This window comes from Diadema antillarum, unplaced genomic scaffold (assembly GCF_040938485.1).
Source record: "Diadema antillarum isolate AM-2024a unplaced genomic scaffold, OU_Dant_1.0 scf00000029, whole genome shotgun sequence".
NCBI lineage: Eukaryota > Metazoa > Echinodermata > Echinoidea > Diadematoida > Diadematidae > Diadema > Diadema antillarum.
Genome location: NW_027270918.1, coordinates 5,007,821 through 5,025,562, shown reverse-complemented (window position 1 = coordinate 5,025,562; position 17,742 = coordinate 5,007,821). Strand labels below are relative to the sequence as shown.

Here is a 17,742-nt window from a genome sequence, read left to right as displayed (position 1 = left end):
GTAGTCAAAATAACTTTTGTTTCAAGTTGCTGCATTAGGAGGTAGTAATCTCACAGCCTAAAATCACAACACACAATTAAAGGTGCATATTTGGTATAGAGGCTGCATCCTAATGTGTGAAGTGCATTTTTGTACTACCATACTCAATCATCATCACTTGGACCTCCGCCACACCTAAAACAAAATGCAACACAAATTAAAGATCATGCATGCACAATGATAACAGTTTATCATGGACATATGCTGAACATGTAGAGACAGGGCTGATGGGATTTTATGCCATTGAACATTCAACCTAAACAAACACAACACAATAGTTTGCAAAAACGTGATCTACAAGTGTCATGTTTTATAAACCCTGCGGGGGTAGACATCTTAATGATATCTGCTGTCATGATATGATGGGGGGGGGGGACAGTTTTACCCCTTGTGTATCTGAGAGGTCTCATAATAACACAAGAACAAACTTCATGTCAATATAAATGCTAACTACTGAATTTTGGCAAATTTTGATTTCACTGCAGGAAATATTTCAGGAAGCCATGGCAACTGTACAACTACAAGCATGTAGACAGAGCCCTTCCTACAAAACAACAATAACAACCTAAAAAATACAATCTTCAGAACTGGCACTTGACTTGAATTGCTCTTACCACATCTTCCTGGAGAAAAGGATCAAAGGAATTCAATATCTTCAGAGTACCACATACATACGTACTAGGTAAATAAAAGGGAAAATTCTCCCAGGATCAATGTCCTAAACATGATGTCAGTATTTTCATTTCTCAACCAATATTTCTTCTTCATACTGATTCTTGAACTGGCACAAGAAAAAATGAACAGGTGCATTAACAAAGAGTAGTTTTCCTACCATGCTTTTCTGTCACCATGGACCTACTAAGTCCATGGTGTGACTCACCCCTAGTTCCTGACAAATCAATCATGCACAACATACATTCATTTCCGAACCATTTACAATGTATACATTGTCACAGGTCTGCATAATTGATACAGGCAAACCACGAGGCGCACCACCAAGTCCCTTGTTCATGAAACTGCAAATAACATCTTAATAGTATCTTAGCATTTGAATCACCTTCAACTTCCCTAAGGCAATATGGTATTGCCTTGCCTGTGAAACAGAAGTTTGGATACATACTCACTATAAAGCATTTACTGTAGATTTGGTTTCAAGTTATCACAAGATATTCTGCCAGAGTGTTGTTGACTTCATTTGGTTGTTTGGATTTGCTGAACAAATGTCATGCTCTGTCATTTTACAAAACTGCAGAAATCTTTGTTCAACAAACTTCTGGACAAAAGAGGAACCCAAGATTTATCCACAACAATGCACAAGACAAAAATAAATAATGCCTCTGGCACCACTTCGTGGCGGAGGCATAAAAAACAAAAACAAAACAAAGCACATGAAGGTGCAATATTCTTCTACCATACTTTGCTTTGTATTAATAGCTTCTCCAGATCAGCAAAGAATTTATTTGAAAATCTTTCTTGGAAACATTTCATGAAGAGGAAGTCGTGTTTGTTTGTTTATTTGTTTGTTTGTTTGTATGTTTTTCCATCTAAGAATGGACATGAATTACAATTCAACCAAAATACATAATTTTTCAAATCAAGTTTCCTTGGCCTACCATGCTCCAAAGTCATTTTTCGATCGAGTTTTGCTAAATTCTGGGTGCACATTATTGCAGGTCTGATCAATATGGCCTCTGCAACATAACTGAGATCTACATAATTTATATGGTGGAACTCTGGTTCAGTTTGGACTCATGTCCATAATGGTGCATCAATACAACTTTAGGCTGAGTTAGGTGTTCAATAAAGCCACACAGGTTGTTTTTTTTTACACTTACACTGCTGTTTGGCATGTTGTTTGATTGTTTGCCATTACTGGTCCATGAATAAACTCACTGAACCCAATGAGGATGATCCTATAGTGAGTATACACGGGAAAACATCTAGATGGAAAATGTGTGAAGTGTTGTAGCAAAATCAAACCGTCCTCAACAGGTTAAGAGTGCCTGAACATGCCAATATTCTTGAGCTCAAATGCATTTCAGAAATGTGTAATGTAATTTCCAATATGTTCTTTCATAAGAGTACATCCCCTCCATACTGTATACTCTTACAGTAACTTTTCTAATCCCATTTCCCTGCTTTACAGTGATGGTTCTCAGGGGAAAAAAAGGAGAGAAGAATGTAACCTGTTTGACAAGAGCTTCTCCATCCCATTGACTGCTAATGGGTATCCTCATTGTTTGTTTCTTCCCTCTGGCTGTTGTAAAAAAATAAATCTGGAAAGATATTAATCTAAATGTGTTTGCATACACCAGATGAAAGCCCATAAACCAAAGTTGAACAAACCACCACTAGTATTTATTTGAAGTATCATCATGTTTATTGCATTACCGCAGTGTCAGCAAACAGCTTAATTGCAATGTATAATGCTACTTTATTCAATAAAATTGCTCAGTGCTATACACACAACATCTTAACAGAAAATATCATGCATTCAACATTTTTTACTCCATGGATTTGAAAGTCAGGGACTGGATTTTGACCTACGACACCTGACCTACACCACAGACAGACAATGTGCGTGTAACATGATCTGTCGAAACATTTCGAAAGAAGCATCAACACATTTTGGTGCATTTACAACCTCCTCCTTTAAATTCATTAGAAATATGGAAAGATGTCACCTACACTTTACAGTTTACGGCACTCCATATGCAAAATAGAAACATAGAGTAGGTAATCAAATTGATAATGAAACTTGTTATACAATGTATGACTTTGCTAAATAATGATAGTTGCAGTAGTATCGCAAAAGTAAGATAAACAAATTAAAACATGTAGCTAAAGCTTTGTTTGCACTCAGTCTAATTTCCATCTTGATCTATGGCAATTTTCCCGATGATCTCTGTTTGTGTGACTTAAAAATTAGACAGCATGATTGAAGAATCTGATGTGTGCAACATGAAAAAGAAGGCAACATCTTCAGTACTTTGTTTTCAAAATACTATAGTCCTTGACATTGTAAGCTTGACCATTTACAGTGTTTGTACAATGGGCTCCCTGTACATCAAGCAAACTGCTCTTTTCCAAGGAATACCAACAGTTACGCTTACTTTAAATGATAAAGACTATTGACCAAGACACCTGTGGTTAAGCCAGTACACACTCAGTGATGAGCAGATAATCCAGTGTACAGGTATACAGCCATCCTTTGCACGGACTATAAACTGGTTTTAGATACTTCTTTTATCTCACAGAAAAGGTCTTTGTGTAGGCAGGGTGCTTTAAGAAGGTTTGGTATTTTGTCTACAGTGCACCACGGTTGATACAATAGCACTCTATCGGCGGCGCCAAAGATGACACCAATGGCCTTTCCACATTTTAAATGGGTTTACAATTATTCACAGGTCTGTATCAGCATCACATTCTGTTATATACCAGAGCTGAATACATCTACACTCAGTGAAATTCTTCATGATAAAAAAGTCTCTTTTTGTCACTACTTGAGCAGTATCTGAGACAGAAGATATTCTTTTGTTTTGGTTTTGTTTTGGTTTTTTTACTGGCACACTCTGTACAATATAAAAAAATATTCGCATCATTTGGACACAAACACAAACACACACACACATACATGTAAGTCACTAACATGAAGCAAGATAACCAATATAAAAATATGTGTCCTAAGGAGCAGACAAAAAAAAAAGAATAATACTTAAGTTCATTTTAACCTCACACAGCTATCATTTCAAAATGCCATATGCCGTACACAAATACACAAATAGTTTACTCATGGTATTCACTGGGTTAAGTCTAAGACTTACCCGGCTGGCCTGTGGATACGTTTGTCTCCGCCAAGCTCGGCCTCGTTCTTGCTGGCGCTTGGGGCGGATCCTGTGGTAACCGCGTGAACCTGGGTTCAATCCTCATGTCCAATTCGTCCAGGGCAATGGGCGATAGTTCGTACGGATTTTCATCCGGCACTTGCTTAATTTGAAGTTCTGCTGGTTTCACCAGGCTTCCTGACATGGTAAGACTGCTCGTTCACTTATTCCACACACAAAACAGGAGCACTGTGATCAAGATTAAGTGAAACAGAAATTGAACATCTTAATCAACTGCACTTACATACTGTCTACATGTACATCGAAACTGACTATAAGTGTTAAACTAAAATCAGCATGCTTGGAACTCAAGAATGTTCAAGTCATAGTAAGGCAATAACATCAATATACATGTACACACACACACACACACACACACACACATACACACAAACACACATATTGATATACAAGCATACATATGAAAATTTCATATGTTTGAAGTCCGACATCTACAACTGGACATAATGAATCGGAGGAATGAAGAAAAAATATTTGACCATTTTGGTGTAGGTGACTGAGTGCAACCCTGATTGGATTTAAATTTATGCAATTTAGGATGCTTTGGAAGGCTTATGCAACCAAAGTGTCATGGTGTGATGGAAAGACTTCCTTTGGTACATCTCCTCTTAAATTTAAAAATGAAGAATGAGAGTAAGAAAACATGTATCATATCCTAACAGCTGTACAAGGTCTTATAGTTCTCACAATTCAGGGGTGAGAATATTGAACAATAATGACTACATTTCAGAAATAAAATTGCTTATCACTAAGTTTGTGATCAGAATCATTGCAAAGCCACGCATCATTTTCTCTTTCCTCATATCTCACATACTGTATTTATTTAATGGTATAATACATACAGCTGCCCAATACCCCACCATGTAGCTTGTGTCTTTCACTATGACACAGTATTTACAAATGTAAATTGGAATGCGCACACTTTTATTGCTGTGCTGGTCTAAAGGTTCTGTGCTGGATAAACATTGTGGGGCATAAATGATATCAGTGCAGGTGGTTGGATACGTGGCTTGGTAGTTTCAAGCAAACTGCATACTGGCCATTTCTCTTTCAAAAAGACTTGAATATACCCTATTCAAATCAAGTTTATGAATAGTTTCACTGTGTTCATATATTTTGGAATCTGCGAAATAATAGGCAGCCTAAATAATATAGTGTGCATCTCATTAAATCAGTTGAAATGTATCATGAGTATAAACATTTTGCATAATTGCAGTCAATAGAAGTTTCACTCGATTCTACAACTAAAGCAAACAAATCAAGCTTGGTGCACATTTTATTCTAAAATATTGCAGGCACAAAATTGTTTCAAATCACCAAATGCATCCATGTTTAATTGGCCATTATAATCCTTTTCGAGTTTACTCTACAATCAAAGCAATATATAAACCAAGTCAAATTTCGCTGGCAGACTTTTCACCTCGCTATGTTATGCTAACTGTACACACCCACAGCCACACACCATACGTCCTGCAAGTGTAAGATGAAAACACATGCCATCACTTTTTGTGCGTTTACTAGGCTCCATGGTTATTAGTATTCTCTTGGGCTTCGCGCCGAACCGATCGGTCAGTGTATAGCAACTACACAGTTTCCAAACCATCTCATGCCTCGGTGATTTTGCATAGACTTTTAACCTTCTTGACGCAACACACATGTCAATGCATTGCTATACACAATACACAATGACTACGCAGACTACCAAGAAACGTAATCAACAAATTTGGCGCAAAATACATACCTTTTTCAGTGAAAATTATCTTGTCGGACGGGATGGATTGGAAGTTGGTCGGACGCACGTCCTCACAACGACCAACACTAGTGCAACATCCAAGACTTCGCTTACGAGACTCGAGAGAGCGCGATCGAACGCCGTACTCCCAACACACGTCAGCACTGGGGAACGTACTACACCGGTATCTGATGCATTCACACTGGTACTCTACTGTGTGTACAAGTATACATCCACTGAGCATGGTTATGTTATTGTTATTACCCGACCCCACACACGCGCCACTCCTCTTGCATGGCAAGTTTGTAAAATCACTACCCAGTAGTAGCGCGTGGGTGGCGCCAGGACTTCTTGGAATAGCCGGTGCTATACACAGATAAAACCTGTTAGTAATTCTAAGGAATGCTGATAGAAAGCCATTACTAGTATACGGAAATTATGCTGTGAAGAGAGTGGAAATGTTAGTTCCTATCTAATCTGTTAAACGGTGTATGTGACTTGCGATCTTGACAAAGGCAACTGAGGAAAAATATGCATGATAAAATTATTTATCATAATTTTTGTGATTATTTGCTTTTATGGTAGATAACTACATCACAGACGCAGACCCCAGGGCCGATACGCCATGATTGTTAATGATATTAAAACTGTTGGCAAACATGATTGTTTAGTTTCGATTGCTTTCAATATTTCTTCATCTTTGTTTGAATATGTCTATCGAAATATAACAATTTACGTGATTGTGTCTGTTCTCATTTTGTGTTTGCATCAAGATTGTTATTAAGATATAACATGGCCAGGTATGCCTCTTCTCTCCTTTCATCTTCCTTGTCATCATCAAAACATATATAGATACTGATACCCCCGCGTGAACTTCTCTGTGCAATTGCTTTATCAACGATCCACGCAGTCTGTATGTTGAAACAAGTGGGCCCAAACAGCAATCATCGTAAAACAATAGCCACGCCTGTGCTCTGTGATTTGTCAAAAGTTTGCGCAGTACGCGCGCCAAGTCACTCCTGCGCATGCGCTATCAACATGAAACTTCATCCCGATGATATGGAATACCTTCGAGAAGAAACATGCGCATATCAATGAAGGGCTTTCAACGGTACAACGCGGTAAAGCGCAAATGATTTTGTATCGGCTTACACTATAATAAATAATCCATTAACTTATTTGTCGAAAAAAAACCACTGATATTTATTGTTGGTAAAGTAAAAATTATAATCGTACAATATTACCACAGAACTGTATTACCAATCAAACCATTATTTTTCCCAACCTCTGAACATAATTTTTCCTAAAAGTTTGGCGATCCAGTTATAGTATTTCCAAAGAATGACCTATACGGTCATAGTTTTCAAACACGCGTGAAACTATTTTCGTTTTATGGCTGGTCACTCTCAATAAACCTGGGGACATGGTTCAATTATTATACCATTTAAAAAAAAAGAAAAGAAAGAAAAGAAGAACTTGTATGATGTGGACAACAATCCCATGTGTGTATATAATTTATATACACGTACGTATAATGCATCATTATCATAATACATGTAAACGCAGCTTGCTCTGACATAATTTCAGACTTCATGGTGAACTAGATTCAGTTTTCGTCATGATTAGACACTTTAAAAGCATGGCTTTCTTTGACAACAAAATTGAAAAGTGCCGAATTTCCTACAACTTCCTACCATTGTTTGTACAATGGGGTCTCATGCATGACCCCCACACAGTTGCAAGTAGGTCAGACGCAATAACCGTCCTGCATGGTGATTATTATTGTCACTTTGCGTGTCTCTCAAACCTAATCAGCAGTGAACACTTACTTAGCTTATCAAATATAGATATTTCTGATTTAACGAAATTATGTATGACACATGACATGATTATATGAATAAATGTTACACTTTTGAATTACTATCAAACCTTCAATTTTCTGCCAATATTTCGTTTGTTGGACTCAGTTAAAACTAGAGCACATTAACCAAAAGAGATTAGCGATTACAATTCTCTATACGTATTGCATATCATTCTACAGGAATATCAGATGATATCTTTTACAAGCGGGTCATTGCTAAGTGAAACATCATGTTGAAAATGAAACCATTCGGTGATCACTATAGCGATATTCATCTGAAACATTCTCGTTTTAAGCAAATATTTCGGGGGTCTGTCTGCTATCATAAAGTTGCAAGGGATTACAAAACATCGTCTTATATCCGTCGTGTTTCGGGGGCTAATCTTGCATTGAACAACAACAACAGCATTTTGGAAGTAGTCGGGGCTCTTCACTACACAGCGAATATCGATTAACTCTTTACATGCCACATTATTTCCTATATATCCATTGATGTGTGTTACAATTTAATGTGTGCACATTTTGACTCACTCATTGGCGCGGAAAGTGCATGTTAATGAGTTTTACATTAACAGATCAGAAGTATACAGTTCAAGTCCTGCCCCGACCAGCATAATGAAATGAAATAGTCTTGCACAAATTCGTTTACAGATGTATTTTTTTGTATGTTTTCTTGAATCAAATAAAAATCACAAATATTTACAAACAATTGGGACCTTTTCAGATGTATGTGTTTGATGCACTTTCACACGGGATAAAAGATAATACTGCATCTAATGAGCTTGATTTCGTGACAACGATTAGATTTGTTGAGGTCGCAGAATCAAAGCATCCCTGACAAATCAGGGGTTGCCACGCAAACAGCCAAATACAGAAATTGCACCCATTTCCGTTTCCATTTCCTGTCGATGGAAGCGGAAAAGCATGACAGGGAAACACAGTTTGGGTGAGTCTGAACAATATAAACTTTAACGTGATTTTGTTATCTGTGTAAATGTATTTTGTAGTACAGAAAATATCTTACTTGTTGTTCTTGATGTGATAGTCACATTTGCATGCACGCATCCGAAACTTCAGTCATGATTATGCACAAAGTGGTCTATTTTGTATGCGCCCTATCACAATCACAGAAAGGCAACGTTTAAAACTAGCAAATACTTCATTATATTTGTTTGTATTCGAATGTTGTATCATGACGTTTGTCTTACGTATTGTCTTCCATATGCCTGCTACGGAAGCTATGAATACTTCTAAACAGGCAATCACTGGGTGATTGATCGGATAGCTACCTCTGGAGAACTTTACAGGCATTGAGGATGAAGTGTCTTGCCCATATACACACTGTAAAAACATCGGTGTTAGATTTAACACCATGGGTGTTAAATCTAACACCGATCAAACTTCAATAGAGGACCACACCCACAGGTGTAGAAAATGCACTGCGATGGTGTTGAAAAGTGTTCACCTGACACTTCGTGGTGTTAATTTGACACTGTACCTGGTGTTATTTTGACACTGTACTGGTGTTAATTCAAAAATGACACCACATGGTGTTGATTTGATATTTGTTGATGTTAATATCAATGGTTTAACACCCGTCCAGCCTCAATAAGAGACCACACCAGCTGGTGTTACTGTGGTGTAAATTTATTTTCACATTTTTTCAAAAATCTAGTATTTTAACGTAAAATTCTTGATCGTCTTGTTTAAATTAAAAATCAACAGGAAGTGCAGTTACTAAGAAACTCTTCAAAAAACAGTTTTATATTTGGAAATGACACCCGGAGGTGTTAATTTAACACCATAAATGAGCACCGAAAATTTAACACCAGCTCGGTGTTCACTATTTAACACCGGACTTTTTGCAGTGCATGCAGAGGCAAAACCATCGAAGCCAATAACAATGGTATAAATTATTTACAATATACTTTTGTGACATACAATATTACTTTGATAATGAAGGTAAATAGGATTTTAAAAAGCACACATCAGGATACACAGTGTATTTTTCCATGAAGAGATGCATATATATTTTTTTTCTATAGCAAGAAAATGATGCTTGGAATGACTATGGCAATAATATTAAACTATTGATATCGTAATTATATGTCATCATCAAAAACACAATTTTGATGGTGATCATCAAATTTCCCGGATTTCGGAATGCAATATCATGATTAATTTAGATCTGATACCACGAATTTCAACCGGATAAAGTGATTCATGCTTATCTCATATTGATTTATTATGTAGTTTTAAACCTTTTCTGTTAATATTTCCATGCTATAGGAAGAACATGAGATATTAAACAAATACATAATGAATTGAATCATACGCGAGAGAGTTGAATATTACATGTAGGAGCGTTTATTTCGCAGATTGGGGTCCCTCCGCAGCGACACCATGTAACTCGGGAACATTACCCACGTGACCTTCCTACAAAGCAGCGAAGTCTGTAGACCATATTTAGTGGGCTGTGACCAAGGACCTAGGAAATGTCAAACCACGTGTTTTGACGGTACTTTCTATACAATATTATGCGAAAGAAACTTTTTGTGGGGTCAACATACTTTCAGACATTTTTGGCGGTTATTGTATACTCACATCACGCTAAAGGTCTTAACGGAAGTCCGAGCATAGGTACAAGAGTGTATAATATTAAGCTCCCTTTCTACCGTGCACGCTGTCACGCTGTGTAGCTCATATTCAATATAAACATCCACGCGCTAGGCATTTCGAGTTAGATATTCGCTCATAGAGTTTCCATTAAGAGAGAACAAGACAAGTCTTTTCGCATTCACTGAATCCTCATAATAATGTCTGGAACATCCTACAGCATTTAAAGAGATGGTACAGTTTGGGTATGAGATGGGGTTTCAAGTTTTCAACATTTTTTGACAATTACTCTATTGAGATAATGAGAAACCTCTTGTGAAATATGAAAGACCATACAATGTTAAGAGGAATTCAAAGTTTATCTGATGAAAAACAGCTTGGAAATGGCTGAGATATCCAAAACAAAGCGATCATAATAAAAGGTGGGACCCACTTTTTATTAGGATCGCTTTGTTTTACTTTGTTTTTGGATTTCTCAGCCATTTCGAAACCGATTTTCATCAAATAAACTTTGAAGTCCTTAATTGTATGCTCCGTAATATTTCAGAAAGTGGTTCTTAAGTATCTAGCAAAAAGTTAAAAGCTAAATCCTCACCTTAACCAATATACTATACCATCCCTTTAAAGGGACTGTACAGTACTGGTTGAGGTGGGGATTCATGTTTTTAACATTCCTAAGTGAGATAATGAAATGCCTCTTATGAAATATGAAAGAGCATGTAATTTTAAGAAGGATTCAACATTTACTTGATGAAAATTGGTTTTCAAATGGCTGAGATATCAAAAAAAGTGCTAATAATAAAAGGCGACATGCCACAACTTTATTAGGATCTCTTTATTTCACCTTGTTTTTGGATATCTCAGCCATTTCAAAACCGATTTTCATCGAATAAACTTTTGATACCCCTTAGAACTGCATTCCCCCTTACATCTCTTAGAGTGGTTTCTGAATATCTCGCAAAATGTTAAAAGCTAAATCTACACCTCGACCAGAACTGTACACACCCTTTAAACTTATGCTAGAACCAATGTCAGTTGTCATTGTATATAACACGCATATTGGAAGAAATACTCGAAAAGAGAGCTGTGTGTTATATATACGGTATACACGCTGCGAGTGAGAGATAATCATATTGAGCAAAATTACACTCATCATTAGAAATTGCCATTCCATCATCCGTACTAGGCCTATACTATACTACTACCACCTACAAACACACACATAAGTATCAAGGCTCGGCGCTATATATATTTGGTGGCCCGTTCAGAGCACCAAAGTCATCAAATTTCATTTTAGGTGGGCCGACAATGAAATTTGTTGGCCCAAAAATAAAGAAAAACATACAAAACAAAATCATTAATAAAAAAAAATAAGATAATTATAAACTATAAATTTATTATACGAAGAATGGTAGGTTTGATAAAAAAAAGAGAGATCTTCATATAACACGTATAATGTGACAAAGAAATAAGAAAGAAAAACATATAAAACTTTATAGCATAAAAATTGTAAGCCATGATAATAATGTGAAAATTGGCTGGTATGGTAAAGGGCTTCAATTACCACATACTGTGGACTGAGTTCATTGAGTCTTAACACATTCAATATTGAAATGAAGTGTAAACATGACTTGGCATGACACCATGCATTCATGTAAATGATGCCTATATAGTTTTATCATTAAACAGACAAAATTTGGCTATATCACAACCGACTTGCCCATCCTTGACTCCATTGTATTGTGCGCGAAACGTCATGTCTACATTATAAGGAGAGAAAACAAACTTCGAAATAGACAATTGGGAGTGCTATTATGAGGTTGTAATGTCGGTTAAATAGTCTATATCATCGTCTTTACCATTGATTAGAAAACGTGAATGTAGTGAAACAGTGATTTATTGGTTGAGAAATGGCATAATTACAAAAATCGCTTGGAGAATTTCTACTTTTTATAACTGAAATAAATCATATTTGCTTTATCGATGTGTGACTTCGCTGTTAGTTGTGTTTGATGGGGAAACTGGAAGAAGAAGAGAAAAAAACATTGAATATGAATGTAGGTCTATATAATACCGGCGATCTGACAACCCTTGTCGCAACATCTAGAAATGCAGTTATTATACAAATGATGCACATTTATGGCAAGACAGAGTGGATCGGTGAGAATTGGATGAGTTCAACTTTGGAGCTGTTTAAACCCACGAGCGCAGCGAATAGGTTTTAGACTGTTCCAAAGTTAAACGAGAGCATCAAATTCTCACTGATCCACGAAATTGGCCTGTGCATCATTTGTGTTACAAAATTGCCCCGTAAATTCATGAAATACAAGCACCCCCCCCCCCCCCCCCATTATGCGTCCGGTACTGATACACCCATGCGTTCGGATTTTACCGGACGCATGGCTCATTTCAGTAAAAAAAAAAAAAACACATAAAAAGAATGCACACACAATCGATGCATCATATACACACTGGTGGCCTGATCGGGCCACGAAAACGTGTAATTTCTTTAAAAAAAGGTGGCCCGACATCAAATTTTGGTGGTCCCGGACCACCGAGCCACCGCTTATGTTCGAGTCTTGCATACATACACAACTCCAATCACTCATTCATATTCAATCTTCTTTTTCTCATTGTTTCCCCATCAAAAACTATACTGACAGCGAAGTCACACATCGATAAGCAAATAATACTCCAGCGGTAAGAGGCAGCAATCAACGTATAGTGATTTTCGTGATTATTATACCATTCTCCACCAATAAATCACTGCTTCTCTCATTTACGTTTTCCAGTTGGTGGTGAAGTATGATAGACTATCTAGCCAGCATGGCAACCTCACCGCACTCACAATTTCCTGTTTCCTAGGGTTTTTGTAGAAATTTAATGACATCTCGCGCATAAAAACACGACGCAAGATATACAACAGTACATAGGGGTATAGGGAAGTCGGTTGTGATATAGCTCCTTTGGATGTCGTGTAAAATGCGCATCACTAACATTCGATTGGTCGCAGCCCCCTCTCCTATTTTTTTTTTTTTTTTGAGGGGGGGGGGGGTGTGTCACATAATCACACTGATTTCTTGAATTTTGGTGTTTATTGAAATGATTCGTCTTCCCAGATTTATTCTCCACAATTTCCTGTTTCCAGTCAAACTGAAACTAAATGTATTCCGACATCATATTTTGCTTTGCGGTGGAAGGAAAATATGTGATACAGTGTACACGTATCACCAGCGCCTCTTGGGTTCAAAACACAAGATAGAAATTCACAAGTGTGACTGACAAACAACACAGCACATATACACGGACGGACAAGTCCAATGAAGAGAGATTGTCACGAACTGCATTCTTCTTGAAGCACCCTCAAGTTTTGCTCATTGAATGTGTTTTAAAGAATAACTGCTGTTAAATATCAATACATCACAATCGTTTGATATCAAGTGTAATGTCACTTCATGTACTCAAACTGGTCTTCATGACTGAAGTAAACCCAAACAGAGCGGCAGAATTTATAAATTGATTGCATAACAAGGTGGTTATGAAATTTCACTTTTCATAAGCAGAATATTTATGTTACAGTGACATTGGTTACAAGTCTATGAGCCAAGATTTGGTAGGTGAATTAATGTCACGGTTGAGCATGTTTCCATTGACCATGTCCACAAACTTTCAACAATCTTTCTTTGAAATTTAATTAAAAAAAACTAAGGACAGCTTGTGCTTAAAACATCATCTTTATCGTCAAATGATAATGGAGTTGTAGTACCCAGGGGCGTCACCAGCCTTTTTTCGAGGGGTGTGCGTTTATATTTCTGGTTTCACTTCCGGGTTTCAGGTTTTTTTCAGCTGACAAGCAAAAAAAAAAAAAAAAAAAAAAAAAAGGGGGCCTCTTATGCATGCGAGGGAACGAAGTGACCGAGCCCGTATGAGCAAGCGGGGGAGGGTCTGGATGGGGGGTGTCCCACCTCCAAGACCATGGAGATTTAAATTGTGCGTGCATACATGATAAGTAAAACTTTTTTTAAGGGTCTGAAGGAGGGTGCGTTCGCACCCCCCCCCCCCCCCCCATGTGACGCCCATGGTAACTTAGCTTTGCTTTTTTTAAGGGAGATGGTTGTAGTTGTACTGTATATTGATATTTTCTATGTAACAACTGATCAGAGTTGCGGCATTATCACCACATCCAATTCAAAATTTTAAAGTTTGAGATCAAAAACCAAAGTTTGTTGAGCACACTGGGTATCTCCATATTCCAATATTTTCTTATGCCTGACTATCATGAAACCTGCACTGTTTCGATTATTTGACTTTACTTGTATTCTATTGGACTTTCTCTTTTCACCTTGACTATGGGAGTGACCCAAGTTTCACCTAGTACTGCACAAAACAAACATTCTTGGAATATTTATCCATATCAGTAATTGACTTCTACCAATGGTGTTTGAGACACAGACAGACAGACACATACACATGCACACACACACACACACACACACACACACACTTACATACTCTATTATGCACATACAAATGCACCACACAGAGAATTGTGCATTCACTGCCATATTAGTCCATAATGCTTTTACAGCCCTCCCCTATTGTCGTGTCTTTATAAACTATGCAACAGAATGTCTGAATGATGATACATTTGGCTGAGAATGGATTAAAAATGGTTAAAATGTCAAACTATTCCGTGGCATAGGCATGGAGAGATTGGTATGATCTGACCAGCTAATTTCTGTGACACTATTGTCGCCCTTGACAATGAATCGTCATGTAAACCAGTTAATTTCTGTGACACTATTGTTGCCCTTGATCAGTGAATTGTCATGTAAAACAATACATGTACTGTAAAAGTGGATATTTTCATGTGACTAATTTTAGTCACGTGTCAGGCAAGAAGAATTTTAGTCAGGTAAGAGGAATTTCACATGTTTTTAATTCTGCGTAATCAAGACATCAACTACTAGTTTCTGGTTGCGCAAAATGCACGAAAATTTCAACACCGCAAAAATTTCCACTTTAAAGGGTGTGTACAGTTCTGGTTGAGGTGAGGATTTACCTTTTAACGTTTTGCGAGATATTCAGAAACCACTCTATGAGATGTCAAAGAGTATGCAATTCTAAGGGGTATCAAAAGTTTGTTTAATGAAAATCGGTTTTGAAATGGCTGAGATATCCAAAAACAAGGTGAAACAAAGAGATCCTAATAAAAGACGTGGCCTGTCGCCTTTTATCATGATCACTTTTTGGATATCTCAGCCATTTGAAGACCAATTTTCATCAAATAAACGTTGAATCCTTCTTCAAATTACATGCTCTTTCATATTTCATACGAGATTTCTCATTATCTCACTTAGGAATGTTATAAACCTGAATCCCCACCTCAACCAGTACTGTACATTCAGACAAAGAAAGTGACATAGAACCAAACTACAATGAAGTGATCTCAGCATTCTGGTGTGTTGGTATGTGAAAGTTCCACGGCCATATAGGCCGCCAAACTATGGTAACATGAAGACAAACCAGAAATAAAGAAATAAACTGAACAAGAGACAAGAAGAACCAAGAGATACTGGAGAACATACCACAGCTGGGGTTCCGTGATAACGCTTTATTTTGAGCCATTTTAGCCACAAAGGGGACTTGTTCAATTATAAAGTGTATTTGACAAGTCCTGAACCATCAATAGAAAGTGAGGAAGACTTCACCAATGCTGTACACAATAAAGTTGACGCACCATCTACACTGTACCTCTCACACAATCTTGATATGCACATCAGACTTTACCCTTATGACAAGTTAATTTGTGCAGGTGAAGACCAGTACGGGGTACGCTACTTAAGGTGCCACAGGATTCAACTGTACATGTAGTAGATTTGACTGTCAGAGCAGCAGCGCTGAAAAGTCCAATGTTAACACAATACTGTAAAAGTGGAAGTTTTCTCATGAGTTATTCTTCTCGCCTGGCCTAGTAAGATGAATTCCGCTTTTTTTAATTCTGTGGAATCAAAATATGAAGGACATACAGTATTACATACAACAAGCAAAATTATGCCACCGGCAACACTTCTTTGCATAGGCATAAACACTTGCATGCTTTCATTTTTGTGCCAGTTTCGCGACATGTGAAAAGCGCAATAATTGTCATATTATGCAAATTTCCACTTTTACAGTAGTGCAATACTCTAGTCATGGTCTTTCCTTCGATGGGAAATATATATGTGACTCAACATGGTTCACTGTGTTACTGTGCGTATGTAGCAAATGGTCTCGTGTTTGACAAAACATGGACTATACATTTATTCCATCAAATTCAGATAGGTATCTACATATTTACACATTAATCTGCAGCTACAGTTATTACAAGTCACAAAGGAGCACCTCGGAACTGTATATCTAGGTGGTGTACATAATTATGAATCCCATGGTTTTCTGGTCAAAATGGGTAAACATAAAATTAGCTTAAAGTGAGTATATTCTAAACTCTTCAAGATCCTCTTGTATCAATAATGAAAAGGAAATGCTGTTTCTAGATATGTTTGTCATCTCATGACATCCAGTGGGGATGGAATGTCAAATTTATGTTAGGCTGAGTTCTGTAACTTCTTGCCCAACATCATAACAGCCATAGCTTGATATTATAAACATCTCATAAAGAGGTTTTATGGATATGGTAAAAGTTGTACATTGTATTACCCCGCACAGTTAATTCATCATGAACTTGTTATTGTGCATGAGGCAAAGTTTTGTATCATGACTCTTGTATCCTCTTACACCTATGACACAAAATGAAACACTTAAATACAGTCTATGTCATCTCTACCCTTATCAAAGCTATACACTTAACATTGCATTGTCCTCATTTACATTATGTTAAAACAAGGCATATTCTAACATTAGCAATTATACAAGAAACATTACCTCCATAGTCTATAGCTGTTAAAGGCATCATGTTTTTGTATGACTTTCTGAAGATAACCAGTAAATTTGACCCCATGTTTTAGAAACTGGTTGATCCCAAGTACCGTATTAAAACAATTCATTACCTCACAAAACTTGTAAAATTTAGTTGTAAACGTGAAAGTAAATAACATGAAAAGTGAATATCACTGCCATCTCAAACAGAGCTCACGAATGCACATCAATCCTGAGCTGTTTCATGACAAAAAAAACAACAACAAAACACAAAATGGCTAAAAATAAGTTAGATGGTGTGAAACAGTAAAGTACTAGAGATGAAATATCTCACTTATCTTGTAACAAGTCTTCATCATCATCATTTCATTCATTCATAGGTGTTGAAGCATATATAGAAGTGAAGAGCAATTCAAATACAGAAGAAACTCATTGTAAGTATAGAACTGCTACAACAAAATGACTCATATATCGAAGTCTCTCCTTTAATTAAAGCAGGAATATTCATTTTTGTTTCATTGTTGTTGATTACTGATATAACAAAATACCCGATATAATGAACAACACAGTCTGGTATCAAAGAAGTCTTCATTTTGAGTTTCTGCGGTATTCAATCATTTGTCTTGGCTTATAGCTCAAATGTCAAAATAAGAAATTTCCACAGAAACTAC

General features: G+C 37.0%; 1 protein-coding gene across 1 annotated transcript in view; it reads right to left on the bottom strand.

Annotated features, from left to right (window-relative positions):
* The window catches only part of LOC139739831 (uncharacterized), a 29,526-nt gene extending 23,729 nt beyond the window's left edge, over nucleotides 1-5,797 (bottom strand). The window contains exons 1-2 of the mRNA XM_071650429.1: nucleotides 5,686-5,797; nucleotides 3,864-4,112 (exon numbers count right to left, since the gene is read on the bottom strand). Coding sequence (XP_071506530.1) covers nucleotides 3,864-4,068 — 205 coding nt within the window. The 5' untranslated portion in view covers nucleotides 4,069-4,112; nucleotides 5,686-5,797. The remainder of the gene's footprint in view (nucleotides 1-3,863; nucleotides 4,113-5,685) is intronic.
* Nucleotides 5,798-17,742: the final 11,945 nt, after the last annotated feature.